This window comes from Coloeus monedula (genome assembly GCF_965178545.1).
Source record: "Coloeus monedula genome assembly, chromosome: 17".
NCBI classification, from domain to species: domain Eukaryota; kingdom Metazoa; phylum Chordata; class Aves; order Passeriformes; family Corvidae; genus Coloeus; species Coloeus monedula.
The window spans coordinates 13592662-13607288 of record NC_138797.1 but is presented as its reverse complement, the minus strand read 5'-3'; the positions used below and the strand labels follow the sequence as shown (position 1 = coordinate 13607288).

Sequence of the window (14627 nt, the reverse complement as noted above, 5' to 3'; positions counted from 1 at the left end):
CCAGCCCCAGCGGGAGAAAAGTCCCATTCCAGGCACAACCAGGCAGCCTCATCCTATCCCAGCTGGGCTTCAGCAGAAGACAGCAGCGCTCTCCCCATCCTCTCTCCTGCTTGGGGTGACAACACTTTGTAGCCTGCTAAGGGAAAGAAACCAGCTCTTTTTATATCGCCTGGACATGGCCAAAGTGATGGAGGGACGGGCCGAGGGAAACTGAGGCAGCAATTCCAGCAGCTCGGAGCGGCTTCCCTTGAGCTCCCACGGCGGCGGCCCCGTGCTGCCACCTGCGGGCAGCGCAGGGAATGACCGCTCCGGGACACAGCACCGGGAATGACCGCTCCGGGACACAGCACCGGGAATGACCGCTCCGGGAGCAGCACCGGGAAGGACCGCTCCGGGACACAGCTCCGGGAATGACCGCTCCGGGACCCGCACCGGGAATGACCGCTCCGGGACACAACACTGGGAATGACCGCTCCGGGAGCAGCACCGGGAATGACCGCTCCGGGACACAGCACCGGGAATGACCGCTCCGGGACACAACACTGGGAAGGACCGCTCCGGGACCCGCACCGGGAATGACCGCTCCGGGACACAGCACCGGGAATGACCGCTCCGGGACACAGCACCGGGAATGACCGCTCCGGGACCCGCACCGGGAATGGCCGCTCCGGGACCCGCATCGGGAATGACCGCTCCGGGACACAGCACCGGGAAGGACCGCTCCGGGACACAGCACCGGGAAGGACCGCTCCGGGACCCGCACCGGGAAGGACCGCTCCGGGACACAGCACCGGGACACAGCACCGGGACACAGCACCGGGAATGACCGCTCCGGGACACAGCACCGGGACACAGCACCGGGACACAGCACCGGGAATGACCGCTCCGGGACCCGCACCGGGACACAGCACAGGGAATGACCGCTCCGGGACCAGCACCGGGACACAACACCGGGAATGACCGCTCCGGGACACAGCACCGGGACATAGCACCGGGACACAGCACCGGGAATGACCGCTCCGGGACACAGCACCGGGAATGACCGCTCCGGGACCCGCACCAGGAAGGACCGCTCCCGGAGCAGCACTGCCCATGAACTCTCCCTGCAGGAACACCAGAGCCAACTTCCAGCCTCGGCTCCTTCTCATCCCGTCGGCAGAGTCCAGGATACTTTTGAGAGCGATTGTCCCAAATTTCAGAACGCAATTCATTCCAACTGACACATCACTTCCACAACGTCACACGTCACATTTTAGCGTCATTGAAGCTACTCCTGTGCTGTGCCAAGTCTCTTTTATTACAGAGCATAAATAGTAAAAAAAAAATGTATCCAAAGGCCTGTTTTAACTTTCTCTGCTTCTTATCTGCTGGGTCTGTGCAAACTAAATTTCCTCACACATTAACTATTTAAAGCGTAGACAATTTCAGCTTGCAGAGGAAACTCAGAATGCAAGTTTCCTCTTCTTTCCCAAATAACTGGATTATCTCAGAACACTGTTACATAATGCTACAGAACACTCCAGCACTATCTGTTTCAGACATGAATAATTCCTGTGTATTTAACAACTCCTCCACAATTAGTAAATTAAAGTATTTTAAATTTGGTATCTGTTCAGAATATGTATTGCTTTAAAAGATATTAATACATACCTACTGGTCTAAAATATGTGAGCAATACAATGAAATTATCTTTGTAAAATATAAATCAGAATAGCGATGCAAATATTTGCATTTGCATAGTTATGCAAATTCTTAATCATGAAGAACAATCACTACTGTTAAAAAGCATGTGGCCACTAGGAATGGCTCCTGAGGAGGTCAAAGCATTCTTTCTTGATTTCCAAAATGACACATTTTAGCTTCTAACTACTGAAATAATAATTTGAAAGTTCAGAGATAAAAATACCTTTTATTACTACATTCACATTCCACTTTATGTAGTCTGATTTTTAGATGTCAGCACAGGATGAGTCAGCTTTGTTATTAACAATTCAAATGAACAATATATATTCAGCAAATTGATCAAGGAATTTAAACAACTTCTAAAATTAATTTTAACAAAAAATCTGCTGCTTATAATTTATAACAGAAATGGAGACAGCACAACAAGAATAAAGTTAACCATATTATTTAAGCAATTATCATGAACAAAAGTATTCTTAAGTCCTGTCACTGGAAGAACAAATGAACTTACGGACATTTTACCAGTATGGAAACAGACACAAACCAATAAATATGAACATTTATAAACACTCAAGTAACAGCTCTGTAATGGAGAGACAAAACCAACGAGGAATTTCGACGAATTCAAGCCCTCTGACTTCTCAGGTTTGCTACAAAACTGGACAAGGTTTCTATTACCAAATTGTAATTCCTGTTCATGTGTTTGACTGAGCTGATTGATGAAGGTCTCAATGAGGCCTTTGGTGTGGTCTCTACAAATGGATTATTTGCTGTAAACAGCAATTATCTCCTGCTAATACCAACATTCTTCCTTATCTGCTCACCATGAGCACAGAGATACTGGGGACACTGTGTGGCAGCTAAAGCTCCTGGCACTGGCTTGGGTCACGGAACAGCAGCTGAATTAAAGAAGTTATCCTAGAACAGGCATGTAGACACTACCAATTATAAGATAAAGCTGTTATTTTAATAAACTAACTAGGTTTCATTTTTAACACGCTATTCAAAGTAAAACAAGTTTAAAGTTGCAGTTGCTGTCAGACTTCAGCTCACCTGGAGTGCACAGCACAGGAATTCTCTGCCCCTGACCACATCAGCAGAACCAGCAACCACAGCTTGCCCAACGTGCAAACCCAAACCATTTAATACTGGTCAAATTCCATAACAAAGCTAAACACAGATGTTAATCTTGAAGTTGGGATGAGGGCTTGACATTTCAATTAAATTTACTTGTTACATGACCTAATATTATTAATATTTGTTAGTTATGCTGGGCTTATTTATAATTAAATGTAACGTAAGAATAGCAGCATTAAAGATGAATATTTTAAAAGTATTTAAGATTTTATGAGCACGTTTCCAAGTATTAATTATAAATGACAAAAAAAATGTGTGAGTAGTGCATAAATGGCAATTGTGATCATTGTAATGAATCATAAAAATTAATAGTACTTACTGTAATGACTCTAGTAATTATTGAGTTAAACCCAGTAGTTCTTATAACCTAAGGAACGTTAGAGAATTGTATTTGTCAGTTAAATTTTTTTGATTTTTAAGTCTACTATAAACATGAACTTTCGTAAATAATGCAATTGTGCTTTATTGAAGAGCTAATTAAAATCAAAGTTGTGGGTGTGGTTTGGATCTGGTGCTAAACCGAGGATCACAAACTTACATGGAACACTTGCAAAGCTGTTTTAAAGGAGGGATAAACAAAAGAGATCCCACCTGCATTCAAAAAACAGTCAGCTTAAGGTCACAAAGGGTTCTGCATTCCCAGAATGTGGGGTTCATCCACACTTCTCTGACACCCTGTTCCTGCTTCATATTTGTCATGCAGCTCTGTCTGCCCAGCTAACTGAGATGATAAAAATTCAGACAAAAAATTAGTTTCTGATTACCAATAGTATGAGGCATAAAAAACAGTGCTTTTTCAGAAATTTGTGTCACACATTCTACTGCATCATGAATTCTATTGGAAACGAAAGTGTTTGTAGAAAGGAGATTTAGTAAATGTTTTCTTGCATTAAAACAAATCATTGTCTGTCATGTGTTCACCTCAGCCAAGCATAAACACTGAAAAACACCAAAATTCAGGCAGCTCTCAGTGATACTGAGGGATAAATTTGCCTCAGATCAGTCTGCAATTCTGTGAGTAAAGCTGGAAAAAAATGAATGCAAGGTGAAAAAACCTACCCATTCTTTAATAAATGACCCTGAAATGAGCTGTTTTCTCCCATTCTGTTACTACATGTATGTAAGAAACCAGCTGAAGGTCCCCTCTAATTTTCACACTTTGCAATGGTACTTAGGCTGCACAGTAGAAACTGCAGCAGGAAGAAACACGAGCAGGGAAAGGCTTCAACAGCTTCCAACCAGCACCTTTTCTACCTTTCTAACTGGAGGTAGTTCCACACTTTGAACTGTTCAGTTACAACTACTGAGAACAAGGAAGACCAGTCTGTTTGTGCATTATTTGTCCTTGAGAATCCACTTCATGAGCTGCTTCTGTTTTGTGTTCCCTCGGAGCTGCTGTTTCTGTCCCATCTAAAACAGGAACAATCTCACTGGCACAATGTTCATTTCTCACAGTAGAGTCATCTTGGAATGATTTCAGGGCAACTTTGAAAAGAAAATTAAATACTGGGATGATTAACCAGAAAGACAAGTAAATATTTCAATAAATTTAACGAGTATGTAGTTTAATCTAGTGGAGAAAATGCTACCAATATGTAACTACAGCACATCTTTTATCTTACACTTCACTTGGGGAATCAATGTATCTTTTGTTGACTATTACATTACAAGCCATGTTACTGAGTGTGGTATTCTCATCAGAGGAAAATGAAGCATTATTTAACTAGAAATTTAATTATCATATGCATCCTTTTTTAATTATTAGCAACAGCCCCAGTCTCACAAGTCATCATCTGCAAAGCCACACTGAGGATCCCACAGGCCCCTTCAAGTTGTGCAAGAAGTGGACAGTGATATATAAATATTTGCAAATGTCAACTTTGGGGAAAAACCTTCTGAAACAGCATAGAAATTTTTAGGTTTTGTGTGAGTCAATTAATGAACTGAATATTTGCATGAACAACATCTGAAGATACATTCTCACAGCTCTAGAAAATCAAGCTTTCAGATGAAGGTATTTACAAGAAATCAAAAGGAATTGTTTGCATGTAGGAAAACATTAATAAACAGCAAAATCTAATTACTGAAAAAACATAAACACTGCAGCTGTAACACTTCTCTCTAACCATACCATTACAGCCTCACCAGTGAAAACAGAAGTGTCAATGCTAATGTAAACTCAGCTGCTGATATATATTCATTAGATTCAGAGAAGTTCCAACAGTTCTTCTTCTCGCCATGTCAAATTTTCTCTCAGTGCAGACACAACCTGATACACCAAAAGGTGAGGTTGAGGGACATCTAGGCCTAAGGTGTATTGCCATTCTTGTCTCTCACTCCACAAAAACCACCTGAAAGCATTGCTAAGAAGGGAGTTTAGGAACTCATTTGCAGGAGCAGGGAACAGCCCAAGATGGTACCTGTGCAATGACCCAACTCACATGACAAAAATTTCTGACATACAATAAAGCCTATTCTGAAGTATTCTTCCATTATTAGCTTCACTGTGAAACAGTAATTAAGCAGCAGGGAAGATTCACTGCCTTAGCCTTTTAGTCTTGATTCTAATTTACATGATTAAATTCTGACTTAGTTACTGATTACCTTCTGGCTTAACACACTTTGGGTTCTCATGGATTTTATTTTTGCCTTTGCTTCTTTTTCTGGGTGTAGCAGTTTTTGCCCTCACCAATCCACAGTTTTCAGCATGCTTACACATATTACTCTGTCAGCATAATGAAGAAAAAAATGTATCAATCAAATATTAATCTATGTAAGCAATTTAACACACACAAAGCAAATACAGTTCTGAGAGACAAATTTTGGAACACTAACTGGAAGACTGACTTAGTTAACAACTTCCACAAAACTCCTGAAGATTTTCCAGAATATCTATTAAAATTCTGCTTTAAAAGAACATTGCCATTTGGTGGGTATAAAATAAAAGTTACCATTTTCTGGTTCCTGGATAAGCAAATAAAGTTTTACATGTAAAATCTGTATGTGGAAAAAGGGCCACGTTTACTTTAAAGTGGGCACAGTTAACCCAAAATGAGAGAATGTTCTCACTGTATATGGTTTTGAAGTGAAAAATAATTTCTTAATTTCCTTGCTGAACAGGTCCTAGCTATCCTAAAACTACTCTTTAAAATAAATTTTTTAGTTCAGACTGAATTTACTCTGCATCACTGCTGAAAATCACATTCCAGGCTCAAATACTATGTTTTGTTCTGTATCACAACATCCCTGAAAGTGATTGCTCATACTTTATACTTCTAAGCAGCCCATGCACAAAAGATTTATCAAGAAGATAGACTCATCTTTCCAGCATTTCAATTTCAGTGTTTATTTGTGAAGGACTTACCCTGGAAATAAGCACCACTGCACTATTTCAGTTGGACTGCAGTCACAAAAGTTTTTATTTTCTTAAGGTAAACATAACCCCAAAGCCAACTGTACCTGGCAACACCATCACCAGAGGAATCAGTCTTTTCTCAGGGAACTGAAATACCTGGTTACATGTGCAGCTGCACTGAGCACATTTGAATCTTTTCTCATTCCTGTGAGTCTTCCTGTGCTGAAGGAAAGCGTAGCGCTCGTGGAAAGCTGCTTCACAGTCCCTGCATTTCACTGCCTCTTCCATGTAGGAATGCAGATTCCTCAGGTGCACACCTGGACAGTTATCAAAACAATTCATTCAAGTTTTTATTTCCACAGTTTTGAACAAGAATTGAGCCGTGCATGGCCCTGAATACTGCTAATCTTGTAGAGGAAAACACAAAAGAACCTTCTCTGCTCTCTGCAGCAGGGGTAAAACAGACAAATTAGTTTAAGATTAAACTAAAGTTGCAGCAAGATGTTGTAACTTCCCAAAGAAATCAAGCAGTTATAAGCCCTCAACTGATTGATTTCAGTGGAAATAATTTAACAAATCAAACACTCAAAAACTTTCCAGTTTTAATACAGTTTTTTCATGTATTTCTGGAAACTTGAAATTTTATATAGGTTTTGTTGTTACTGGTCAGCTCTATTGCTTCCAACACTTCTGAAAAAACAGAAGGTCACAGTGCCACAGGTATCAAGCAAATAAAAAAAAAAAAGAAAAAGCTAAATCTTTCCTACTTTGCATTTTAAACAAATTAAAACATCAACCACAAGATGTCACCACATCTCCTTGCAGGAGGAACTTACCTGTAAAACTACGAATACATTTTACGTAAAATATTCTGTGACAATACGAAGCCATATATAATGTCTTTGGTGAAACTTTGTGAAAATTAGAGATTTCACCTCTACTTATCTTCACATTTTATTTTCAGTGTTTTCCTTTCAACTCACCCAAATCACTTTTTCGGGAAAGACAGGTACTACAATGTGGACACTGGTGTTTTGGCACATTTTCTCCATGCTTCTGTAACATGTGGATTTTCATGGTACCCCTTTGAGTGAATCTGGCTTGGCAAACGTAACATTCATAGTGTTTTTCACCTATTAAAACAAAATTAAAAGAACATATGCTTAGAAACTCTACTTATTTGATACAAATGCAAATTCCCACAGAACTCAACATCCATGTTCTGACAGCAACAGTTCCCAGACGATCCAAAAGTTAGTATTAGTTGACAGTGCACAAAAGGCCAAACAAGCTTCCAGAAGTCTACATAACTGATTGCAACACAAAATCTTGGCTTTCCTGACTCCACAAGTCAAACTGATGAAGTATAAAGCCACACATATAATTCTAAACTATTAATCAGGAATTATTTTAACTGTTATCTACTCTTCCTTGAATACTTCATGTACAAAAATGCAGAATTATCCTCAAATATGCAAGGAGAGGAAGCCAACAGCTGTAGACCACCATGATAAGAGTGATACACCACCAGCCATTGATAATGGTGGGGAGAGAAATTAGGAAATTATTTTCTTGCTTTTCTTCCTCAAAAAGCCACATCAGGTGTGACTATCATTAAAAATTACATCAACACTGGCAACTGGCACAGCTTTGAACCAACTCCAGACTGGTTCTGTGGAAGAAGTCCTTGCCACTAGTGGGTAACACTCTTGAACTCTTCCAGTTGGACTCTTGTGGTTGACTCTCATGAAAAAATGTCAGTTTAATTGCACCAAACAGTCTCAAGATGTGAACCAATGCATGACAAGTGGAGATATTTGGAAAATTTGATTCAAACCACGCTGTCACACTCTGATTCAACCTAAAACATTAATCAGAGCACAAATTACATATCATAATTGAACCAAGTTAAACCCTGAAGTATAGGATTGATACCCACTGCCCTCTGAGATTACTCGCTTGTTACAGAGCTATGACAGGAACACACTGCTTTCAACATTCAAGCAATTTAATTCTTTGTTGACCAAATTAGTTGCTGGCAGTCTGGGGTCACAACAATATCCATGTTCTGAACAGATATTTAAAAATCTCTCGTCAGCTACATCTCCATGTAAAATCAAGTAATTGATAAATAGAAGTGATAACTTGATCCACAGAAAAAGAAATATTTTTCTAATATAAAAGAGGTTTAGGAGGAATAGCAAGACTAACTACTAGCACTGCTGGGCTTCCAACAGCCAAATCCAGAACACTGAAAGAGAACATGTTTTTTGGGTGTGTTTTTACTCAAAATCAGAAATAAAAAAAGGGCTAATTTTGAGGCCGAAATGAAATCCTATGAATATTAAGCAGCTGAGGCCCTTGATCATTACCCCAGAATCTTACCTGTGTGAGTTAACATGTGCCTTTTCAGTTTATAGGCATCTTTGCTTGCATAGCTGCACAGGTCACAGGGGTAGGGCCGCTCTCCCGTGTGCGAACGAACGTGGCGTCTCATTTTGCTGGCCTCAGATAAAAATAAAGAGATTTTCTAAAGTAACATCTACACTAGAGATACGTTTACCTACTGCAATTTAAAGCATTGCATGAATCCCAGAATTAGCACTCCATGGTTTTTTCCTGCACAATCAGCCTGCTGTGGTTTTAGGACACTTCTGCACCCTTTTCCCAGTATATCTTACTTCCATGTTTAATGTCCTCATTAGCAAAATGGGAGATTTTATGATAGAAACATAAAAGATAGAATTTTAAAAAGAGGATACTTACTACTGTCAGGCTACTTGGATATACAAACCATACAATTCTTTGAAAACACTCAGGAAAATAAATGAAAGACCTAACTCATTATCCAGAGTCTATTCACCTTCAAGTCCCAATGAATCACTTTCATTGCAAAGTTTAATTCAATTCTACTTTTTTAATACTATTTTTCTGATATGTATTACATAAATACTGCAGGTATGTGATCAGGAGTTACCCCATGTTCAGTTCCTCCATTTATAAACACAATTATTGAATTCACTGCTAGATTCCTTCAAATCTACACCTTGATTCACTTAAATAATATTAAACATGACTGCCAACCTTTGCTACCAAAAGTCAAATTTGCATAGAAGTACTAGAGAGCTCGTTCAGCTTTTTCATTCAAGTAAAGCTTACAGGAATGAGAGTTCTGTAACAGCAGCGAATGCTGAATAGCTCCTTATTGAAACAAGGGAAAGAACAGGGTAATTTGATATCAGCTGTCACAGTTTTTTAAGATGCAAGCTATCCAAAATCTAATTATTAAGATAAGGTGCATGGAATAAAGTTCAGGCTTGCTTACAGCTTTAGATCTGGACACAGCACAAATTCAGATATTGAACATCCACTAAACTGTGGCAGTGATTCAATCACAGGTGCATTTCTGAAAGCCTGTGTACCCAATTCAATTGCAATTTTGAAGTGCACCCTTAAGCAGACTCTAAGGTTTTTATCTCTTGATTAAGAAAATTCCAATCCTGGAAAAAACCCCAAACATCATCAAGTGTACAAACATAATATATGAGCTTCATTTTAGACATTAGCTGGTATTGTCCTACAGTACATGGAATGTAGTGTAAATGAGGACCAAGAATGCTTGTGTAGGACCAAAAAGTCTAGCAGCAATTTTAGCGTCACAAAAAAGAAAATGCTCTTAAAATGCAACTAGTTAAAAACCCCTAGATAACTGTATGAATATTAATTTGGAGCAACACATTTGCAAATATCACTACATGGACCAAATGAGGGTTCCAGAAATTCAGGTTACTTGTTCCTTCTCTTCAGGGTGATGGGGATGAAAAGATGTGCACACAAATGAAATGAAATTCATGGCACCACAAAGTTGTCGCCATCAGCCACCTTGCAGTAACACTGCAGCAACATAACACATAAACACAATCCATCAGCGTGTCCAAGGAGATCAGCAGAGCCTGGACTTCTCAAGATTAAAAATCTGGGCAAAAATTCTGTGTATATTAAAATCTTGGCACATGAAAGCCTCCAAACCCTCCCAAAAGATTCAGTAAGGTTGTACTTACTTCAACACTGGAGTATTCACATATTGTGCACTTGAAAGGCTTCTCTAAAGTGTGTTTGTACCTCCTGTGTCGTGAAAGCTCCCCCCGGGTCACAAATGCTCTGTCACACTCACTGCATTTATGGGGTTTGTTCCCTGCAAGAATACACCATTAGAATTTTATTTAAAAACACAGCAATGTGATCTGTCTGCCTTAAAACAACATGTAGAATTTTTTAATAGAACCTTTTCTGATATTCTGACTTTTTATATACAATAAATCATAGAATGATTTGGGTTGGAAGGGACCTTAAAGTTCATTTTGTTCTACCCCTTGCCACGGGCAGCGACACCTTCCACTATCCCAGGTTGCTCCAAGCTCTGTCCAACCTGGAACTTCCAGGGATGGGGCATCCACAGCTTCTCTGGGCAACCTGTGCCAGGGCCTCACCACCCTCACAGAGAAGAATTCCTTCCACATAGATGCACACAATAAGTTTATAATAAATACAGTTTATCATTTTGCTTCATGTATTTATACAGGAAAATGAAAACATCACAGAAAATTCTATTCTGCACATAGGAATGAAGCACAACTGAAGTCACTGTTCAGCTGACAAGAACTGTTAGAATGGTACTAAACAAAATAAACGAATACCCACACAGAGAGTTTCCAACTACAGACCACGTCTTTTCAGTGTGGAACGCCAAAGAAAATCAGAGGAATTTCTGAGCATAAAATGATCACAGAACACAGCTCCGAGGCAAAGTCACTTGACTGTTAATTCAATTTTGAAGACAGTACGGAACATGAAGTATTTTCAAGCACCAGGTACCTGTGTGTGTGTTCACGTGGTTATGCAGCAGAGTTGCTGTACGGAAGGCCTTCGGGCAGAGGTGACACACGTGACGTTTCTCATCTGAATGGGTTTTCAAATGACGCCTAAGACTTGATAATTTGACTGAGGTGAATGTACAGAAAAAACAGTTGAAACATTCTTTTTCTCCTGCTGGAACAAAGACAGATTTACACTGTACATGCCACAAGATAATGACTAGTTTTCAAAAAATATTACCAATTTCTAAAGGTAAAACTATTTCAAATTTCTACATCAAAGGACTTCATTAAGACTTAAGTGATTTGCTCCCAAAATTGTGTTATTTGTTAGTGAAACAGTTTAGAACCTAATTACAGGAAGCCTAACTCCCACCCTAGCTGCCACCTCCAAGACAGGATGAGACTTCCTCTCTTGATACCATCATCAAGACTTACAACCTTTGCAACAAACTTCTTGATAACAACTGTGTAATTAGCACTAAGTAAGTTTATTCAAAGATTTAGAAATGGCAGGTTAAGCTGTTCCCAGGAGCTTTCTGGTGCTCCTGAATCTGCAAAGTGCATATAAAAAAATCATGATGTAAAAGCCTTTTTAAAATTACTGGTTGAATTTGAGGGGAAAAAATCAGTTATTTTAAGAAGTCATAGAATAAAGTTGGTAGCACAACAGTAATGAATGTGCAACATTTTCAGTTATGAAGAAGATTTGAAACTGTGAAATGGCAAATACGTCATATTTGAAGAGTCGTTCCAGAACAGTTGTCCCTGCTCCCAAGTGTGCTCTCTGTAATGATTTTCATGCTGAGACCAAAATGCATTTTTTACAATGCTTTATACCACACAGAGATGTGCAGATAACACTTCACTTCAGTAACAGCAAACAAAACCACTTTATTGTCATTTATTCATTGTGGATTCACGCCCACACAAAGGAACATTGTTAGCTTTGTTAAAACTGCTCAAATGTGCTTCCTATAAAGGCTGTAACTAAAACAGGGGACGTTAACAATTTGTACGGTATCCATAGAGAACCTTGGCCAAAATACCTTAACTTCCAGATACAACACACATTTACAGACTCAACATCATTGATGTCATCCCATTTTTACAGTACACACACACAGTTTCTAGGGAAACAGATGCTTATCTGTTCCCTTCTGAGTCAGTCCTTAACTTCTGTACCATACTTTTAGGTTTTTAACATCTTAAATCAGCCATTTCCTGTTACTTTTATTTAGGTTCTGGAAAAGGCTTTGCTGACAGGTATTGACCGATACTTGCCCACCACCCTGGCCTGGCAACGTGGAGCCACTCTAAGCTCAACCATAAACCTTCAAACATGCACATTTTTGAAGCTGAATGAGTGAATCAAGAGATTAAATAAATTACTAGGTTTATTCAAAGGCATTTATACAATATTAACTTTGAAATCTCCCTGGAGGTTTCAAATGCCACACACTGCTCAAAAGACCCTTAATTTCTAAATGCCATCCAAAATGTCTCTCCTGAACACAAGGCAGATGACATCAGCCTGAACAAGGTCTTCAAGCACTTAGGGCTGGAAGGTATTATTTCTTCTTCCAAATTTCCACAGAATGTTAAGACTTAACCTAATCTAAATTTAACAACTACCACTGTGAGTATTTAATGTAAAATTTCAACCTCAGTTCAAAATCTCACTTAACATGCCTTAACTAAAAATGAACTACAAAGATTATTAACTTTTTACCTTTTTCCTGATGTGGAGCACAAGCCACAAATTTTAGATTCTTGAGATTTCTTACAACTCTTTGTTCTGGTGCAGTTGGATAATCCTGCTCTTTACTTTCACTGAGTAACTCTGACAAATCATCACCCCCTCTGCAGCTCTGACTCTTTGTTTCCCCAACAGTGGAAAAAACTTCCTTTCCTTCCCCCTCTGCAGATGGGCTCAGTTGCTGGATGTTATTTTCAAATGCAATGGCATCATTATCTCTGTCAATCTATTTTAAAAAAGAATATGTTTTACAACTTTCTCAATCAAAGGCAGTCAGTAGTGGCAAATCAACTGAGCAGTCAACAAAATGCAAGCTATCAATTCAATCTGATTTTCAGTCTTACATGTGATGGACAAAACTGCAACAAAATATTTGCATTTACCATACAGCAGCCTAACTGGTAAGTGAACAATTACTAAAATTGTGCCCTACCTCTTCAAGATTTTATCTAAATTTCAGAGCATCATTTTAAGATTACAGCACTAAGAACACAGAAACCTGTACCTTTATTTTTTTAAAGAAAATGTTAAAATTTCATATCAGTACATCAACCTTTTAAAAGAAAATGGGAAGTATGCTCTGTTTTTTAACAAATTTCAGATTTCAGCAGACTAATTGTAATGCCTTCTTTGTCATATAGCAATTAACCAGGTTGTGATACTTCTTGTATTAGCTAAACTTAAGTATGACCTACCTCAGAAATTATCTAGTGGTGCATGAATTTTATACGAAAAAAATAGTATTTTATTGTAAAACCAATATAATAGCTAGTACAGAACAAATAACAACGTTTGCATATCCTTTCTTAATAAAATTCATTTCAAATGGGACTGTATTACACACCCAGCTTTAACAACTACTGCAGTATTGAACTAATTCAATTAAGAAGGGAAATTGCATGAGGCCACTTAAGAGATTGAGGCTGTCCAACCAAATAGTACGAAACTGGTGAACTGAATTTAAAACTGGTCTGAATTTCAACACTTAAATATCATCTCGATAATCTGGGTCTCTTCCAACTCAGAATATCCTCTGACTCTAGAAAGCCTAAACTTGTAGTTTGTCCTTTTAAAATGAGATGAAATTGTAAAAGGATGTACTACGGACTAGATACTTAAGCTCAGCAATTTAGAAACAATAATACTGACTAATACTTAAGACAGAACCAAATCGGTGCGACCGTACAAGCTAACAGCGAACAACGAACATGTCTCTACTTTCACCTTATCCAGAACTTGTACCTCCATCAGGAGCGTGTCTGGTGGTTTCTCTGTCGCTTTGTTTTCTGAACTCTCTTCCTGCCCTTCTTCTTGCAAAATACGGATCTGCGCCAGCTCTAAGTCATAGAAGACGCAGATGCCCTCCCGCAGGGTCACAGCCATGCCCGGGGGCGGGCTGTGCGCCACGGCCCGGCCCAGCCCCGGCGGGGCCACTGCAGGCTCCCTCCGCTGCAGGTTCCCTCCGCTGCAGGCTCCCCTTCACGCACACCGAGTGTGGGGTCGGTGTCTTTCACCCTTCTCAGGAGACGGGGCCCACTCCGGCGGACGCGTGTCCCGCCCGCCCTGCGGTCACCGGCTTCGCTCAGCCACCGTTTCCGCTGCCGGCCCTGGTTTTCCTGCAGCCCTGAGGCCGCGCACGCTGCTGAGCGAGCCTGTTCGAGGTTAAACACGAGGGCAAACCAGCCCCGGCCCTGCCTCGCCCCGCAGCCCCGAACCCCGCACGCTGCCCGGCCTCTCCCCCTCAGCGCTCCTCGGCCGGGGTCCCTCTCGGCCACTGCGGGCGGTTCCCCCGCGGGGAGCTGGGTCCGCCAGGCTGTTG

The 14627-nt window shown here is 40.1% G+C and overlaps 1 protein-coding gene across 1 annotated transcript; it reads right to left on the bottom strand.

The window, feature by feature from the left end:
- Positions 1–4120: 4120 nt before the first annotated feature.
- On the bottom strand, positions 4121–14191 carry CTCFL (CCCTC-binding factor like; the record flags this gene model as incomplete). The annotated part of the gene is made up of 9 exons (XM_082292998.1): positions 4121–4305; positions 5425–5545; positions 6332–6492; positions 7159–7308; positions 8561–8681; positions 10237–10370; positions 11051–11221; positions 12782–13034; positions 14051–14191. 9 exons carry the CDS (start codon positions 14189–14191, stop codon positions 4121–4123), a joined length of 1437 nt encoding a protein of 478 aa, XP_082149124.1.
- Positions 14192–14627: the final 436 nt, after the last annotated feature.